The sequence below is a fragment of the Branchiostoma floridae genome, chromosome 10, assembly GCF_000003815.2.
Source record: "Branchiostoma floridae strain S238N-H82 chromosome 10, Bfl_VNyyK, whole genome shotgun sequence".
Taxonomy (NCBI): Eukaryota; Metazoa; Chordata; class Leptocardii; order Amphioxiformes; family Branchiostomatidae; genus Branchiostoma; species Branchiostoma floridae.
Genome location: NC_049988.1, coordinates 23,070,151 through 23,075,521, shown reverse-complemented (window position 1 = coordinate 23,075,521; position 5,371 = coordinate 23,070,151). Strand labels below are relative to the sequence as shown.

The window sequence follows — 5,371 nt, the reverse complement described above, 5'->3', positions numbered from 1 at the left end:
TTGAAAAAAGACAAGTGGAGCGACAACACATGCATCTTGCGGTTTTACTTCATATGTCAGGCTGTTCCAGGTACTTCTTATAACCGTGTCATTTCGTGAAGTAGTGAAACTTGTTGGATAGTTGCAAAAGTGCCACCAATATGGAAGCCATGACTGTAGCTGCCAGCTTGGCAAGTAATACCAGTATCACTTTCACTACACTAGTTTGCTTCTTTGATTTTGATACAGGAATAATTGTTAGTTGTGATGCCACGTTTTGCCACTTCAAATCTTGTTACGACGTTTATGGTGTCTGTTTTTAAAATTAAGCCATCTTGATTTTTTTACCCATCTTTCTTTTTTCGCGCTATCTCATTATTTTTGCACTCTGCATAGGATGCCATCCATAAAGTTACTTTTTGTGGCCTATTCTACATACTAAACATGTTGGATCATCAGATCCCTTACTACAAGCCATTTCAAAACACGCCAATCCACATCTCATCCATGATAATTCCTCGATTGTTTTCCAGATGCCGACTATACGGCTATCCGCAGTAAATCATTCCTCATTATAAATTATTTCAAACCACATCACTCGATATCTCATCTATCTCTGCTCCTTGTTTTCAGGTCGTCCGTAGGCGACAGACGGAACTATCTCCACCACTGTAAACCGGCCCTCCGGACACCTGCAGTAAAACTACTAGCCAGTCAAACGATTTAGTTTGGCCGTATGACGTTCTTCACTGTTTGGGCGGCGTTTCCTACAAACCGATGAACTGAGAAGACAGACAACCTGTAATCGCTTAAAAAGCTTCACTCAAGACATGGCCGCAAACGGCTATCTGGACGTGTCCAGTGAAGACAAAATTATAATCCACGAGTCAGTAAAACGTTAAAATGTAGCAACTTTGTTTACAAGTTTGTTGAGTGGTAAAATAACGCAAGAGAAAGAGTGAATAGGCACCAAAGCAATGAATCAGTACCAAGTACAATTTTAGACACGCCTCACTTCTCATATATATTGCAGAGAATGTACCGATATTTTTGGCACGTAGCCAAAAGGTTTTACATTTTAGAAGTAGAAAGCTCTTGGTTTGACAGTATCAAATCCATTAATATTTTCTTTACATGAATTCCATCTGCGCTAAGAATCATATATCTTAGCCAGGTTCTTGTTTTGATTGTGTGCATGCTTGCAGTTTTAGATATGCAAGCGTTAAAAATTTGCAACTTCATTGTTTTCACAGTAGACTGACTACTCTTTGTTACTTTACTTTACTTTACTTTATCCTTCCGCTTATGCCTGGGGGGGGGCGTCGCGGGGAGATGTAAACATCTGTCTTGAGCCAGGTGTGTCGCCTCCTGGAGAGTCAGGCATGTGCACGGACAGTCTCTGCCACTCCCTCTATCCACCTGCGGCGTGGTCTTCCTCTGGCCCTGACACCTGGGTGTCTGGTGGTGTAGGCTCTCAGCGCTGGCTACTCTTTGTTCTAGTAGTAAAAGATGAAAATGCCTAATGCCATTACAGCCTGTAATTATTGATGGAAGGACCTTTAATTTAACAATTTTCTTTATAAAAGCTGGTATACTGTGCTCATGTGAGCCTGGATCAATGAAGAAACCACATTGGTGAAGCCGATCTGTACTTGTGTGGCACTAAATTAAAGTTACCAACAGGAACTGTGGCTCCAGCCGTCTTACTGAGGTCTGTGTGAAAGACTGAATAAAAGTTGTAAACGGAAACTCTGCAGCTCCTGCTGTTTTAATGAGGGGTGACTGTGGTGAGAAAGATGTCCGCTCCATATATAAATAATTGTTCAACGTTTTGACACTGACCATTACAATGTTGTACCCAAAACTGTGTTCCGCTCATGGCGTCTTTCTCTTAACCAAGGCAGCCCGGACACACGTAAGTCCTGTTTAAGAACAAATCCTTCATTCTTGTTCTTCCATCTGGAGGTTGCTTATTTTGCTTCAAAAGATGCTGTAGCATAACTCCAGCCCAGCAAACGGCTCCCTCTGGCGGCCCAGGGTTATATTGCACCGTTAGTTCATCCCCACACTTGACAGCATTTAGACATGAAAATGGAATCTATAAAGGCTACAATGTGATTACGTGAGCAACTGCTTTTTTTCCGTCCTATGTGAAAACACAAAAAGAAGAAACGAAGAAAAGGAAAGAACGAAAAAATCCAGAAAAGTCACAAAAAAAGAGCAGCAACTCTGAAGTGTAGGCGGAACGTGCTGCACACTGAATGTGTATAAGCAGGCATTTTATGACCTTTCACCCTACGTTACCAGTCACCTTTCACCTTGCTGCTCCAGACAGACGCTTGCAGGAGGATTGTGCGGAGGTGCTAATCATCACTGGAAGCAGGTAAATACGAGATATACATACAAAATTACTGCATTACTATTAACTATGGAGGGTAGAGGTCATTTATATGGTATGCGAGTTAGATTTGACAGAAATGTATAAAGACTTTTCGGGGTGACGAAAATGGGGGTGGGGAGGGGGGCATCTTTACTTTCACGGAAACAAAGGAAAACATGACTTTTTGCTACGTTTCGTCTACTTTCTCATCTTGATCTCCAAAAAATTATCTAAATGAACTTCCAGGACCGCTGTTGCCATGGCAACTGGAGGTGTAGCAGAAACCCTGTGGTGTTCGGTTACATGATGGTGTAGCAAGTATCAGGACAAAGCTCGAGGGGCTAGATCTACCCGACAGCCAACCAATAAATCTACGCAAGATGCCGCCGGGGTCATTTAGGTCATTGGAAGAGTCTACTGTAAAATGGGTAGAACTTTTATAACAGGTGATTTGTTATGTGTTGTATGCAATCACAAAAGGCTTGAAGCTGTAAACTTTGTGACCATAGAAAAATAATCCCTCGTTGTGAAGAAATTGCTTATTGTATGATTTTCATCACTTGATTTTTATCGTGTGGTTTTCATCATCGATGTATAGTGAACGTGACTAGCATATTGAAAACATATATGTATATATATATATATATATATATATTCATGTATATTGTAATTGCAAAAACGCACAAATAGAAAAAGAAAACACCAAGGGGTAAATAGCTTGTTGGACTATCTCATGTAAAGGTAAATATTATTTGTTTGCTTCCAAACTTTATCCATGCAGTTTTAATTAATTTTTTCTTCTTTCTAATTTTTAGATATTGTTCCTTTAGGTTCGACATGGCAGAGGCATGTGATGGGTCTCCTACTGCTGTTCCCCAGAATCTCGGTTATGGGTCTCCCACTGGATGTCTACGTGACCGGGAGGCAAGTAAAACCGAAGACCAGCCAACAGCGAGCAAAACCAGTTTGGTCAGTCAACCGGAAGCAAACACAGGTGATAAGCCCTACATGTGTGGGGAGTGTGGGTACATGGCAGCTCGGAAGTCTCTATTATCCGAACATACGAGAACTCATACCGGTGAAAAACCGTACAAGTGTGACCAGTGTGACTATTCTGCTGCACGGAAGTCCAACTTGAACCAACATCTAGCCATGCACACTGGTGACAAGCCCTACATGTGTGGGGAGTGTGGGTACAGGGCAATGCAAAAGTCTACCTTGACTATACATATGAGGACTCATACGGGTCTAAAACCCTACAAGTGTGACCAGTGTGATTATTCTGCTACATGTAAGTCCACCTTGAGCCAACATCTAGCCAAACACACTGGTGTCAAGCCCTACATGTGTGGGGAGTGTGGGTACAAGACAGCTAAGAATTCTGAGTTATCCAGACATATGAGAACTCATACAGGTGAAAAACCCTACAAGTGTGACCAGTGTGACTATTCTGCAACAAGGAAATATCATTTGGACCAACATCAAGCCATACACACTGGTGAAAAGCCCTACATGTGTGGGGAGTGTGGGTACAGGACAGCTCAGAAGTCTACTTTATCTTACCATATGAGAACTCATACCGGGGAAAAACCCTACAAGTGTGACCATTGTGACTATTCTGCTGCAGCGAAATCCACCTTGGACAGACATCTAGCAAAGCACTCTGGTGATAAGCCCTACATATGCGGGGAGTGTGGGTACAGGACAGCTCGAAATTCAACTTTATCCATACATTTGAGGACTCACAGGGGTGAGAAACCCTTCAAATGTGACCAGTGTGACTATTCTGCAGCAATGAAATCCACTTTCGACAGGCATCTAGCCAAACACACTGGTGACAAGCCCTACATGTGTGGTGAGTGCGGGTACAGAGCAACTCAAAAGTCTCACTTATCCAAACATATGAGAACTCATACCGGTGAAAAACCCTACAAATGTAACCAGTGTGACTATTCTGCTGCACAAAAATCCAGTTTGTACCAACATCAAGCAAAACACACTGGTGATAAGCCCTACATGTGTGGGGAGTGTGGGTATAGGACAGCTCACACGTCTCACTTATCCCGACACATGAGAACACACACGGGGGAAAAACCCTACAAGTGTGACCAGTGCGACTATTCTGCAACAACGAAAGGCAGTTTGGATTATCATCTAGCCCAACACACTGGTGATAAGCCCTTCATGTGTGGGGAGTGTGGGTACAGGACAGCTCACAAGACTGACTTAGTAAAACATATGAGAACTCATACCGGTGAAAAACCTTACAAGTGTGACCAGTGTGACTATTCTGCAACAAAGAAATCTACATTGAACAACCATTGTAAAACGCACCGGTGAATAACACTACGGTACCACTGCTTTATGTCATCTCGCTGTATACAACATACCGATGAGTAACTCTGAATGCGTAGAGTTAGAGACAATTATAGATATCACGGCAATATCGCCAGTCTTTGAACTTCGACAGAAAACTCCTACATTACCCAGACTACCGCCAGTGGTTCCACTGTCGCCATGGAGACACATGGTGAACAGCAACAATGTGACAGTACCATAACATACTTATGATGCTCGGACACCGCTACTCCAATCTGAGAAACATGTTACACTAGAGATTTTTATACCAGTTATGAGTTCAAACGAGGTTAGAACAATAAGATGTGCATGCTACTGATTTTAGTGATATTCGTACTTGGTGTTTATATGACCACAGGACTCATTTCACATGTTTGGTATTTAAAAATTAATAATTTTTATCAAAAATTCATTTTTTGTTTAAAGACCAAGGTGGTACTATAAAATCACCCAATAAATTCGGCTAACGTAAACTACCGGGTTCAGTCTACAACAGGCTCTCATACAGTGAACATGGGTGCTGGAGCAGGGCTAATACGTACTCCGTAGAGTTCAATAAGTTACAGATAGATAAAGAGTTTTAGTTTGTTTGCACACAAAAAAGTAAATTTGTAAGCTTTCTCTAAACAGAAATCATGTGAAGTAATGACCACG

The 5,371-nt window shown here is 41.9% G+C and overlaps 1 protein-coding gene across 1 annotated transcript; it reads left to right on the top strand.

Annotated features, from left to right (window-relative positions):
• The first annotated feature begins 2,214 nt into the window (after nt 1-2,214).
• On the top strand, nt 2,215-5,069 carry LOC118425109 (zinc finger protein 239-like). Its single transcript, XM_035833928.1, has 3 exons — nt 2,215-2,362; nt 3,190-3,744; nt 4,333-5,069. Exons 1-3 carry the CDS (start codon nt 2,241-2,243, stop codon nt 4,697-4,699), a joined length of 1,044 nt encoding a protein of 347 aa, XP_035689821.1. The 5' UTR covers nt 2,215-2,240; the 3' UTR covers nt 4,700-5,069.
• Nucleotides 5,070-5,371: the final 302 nt, after the last annotated feature.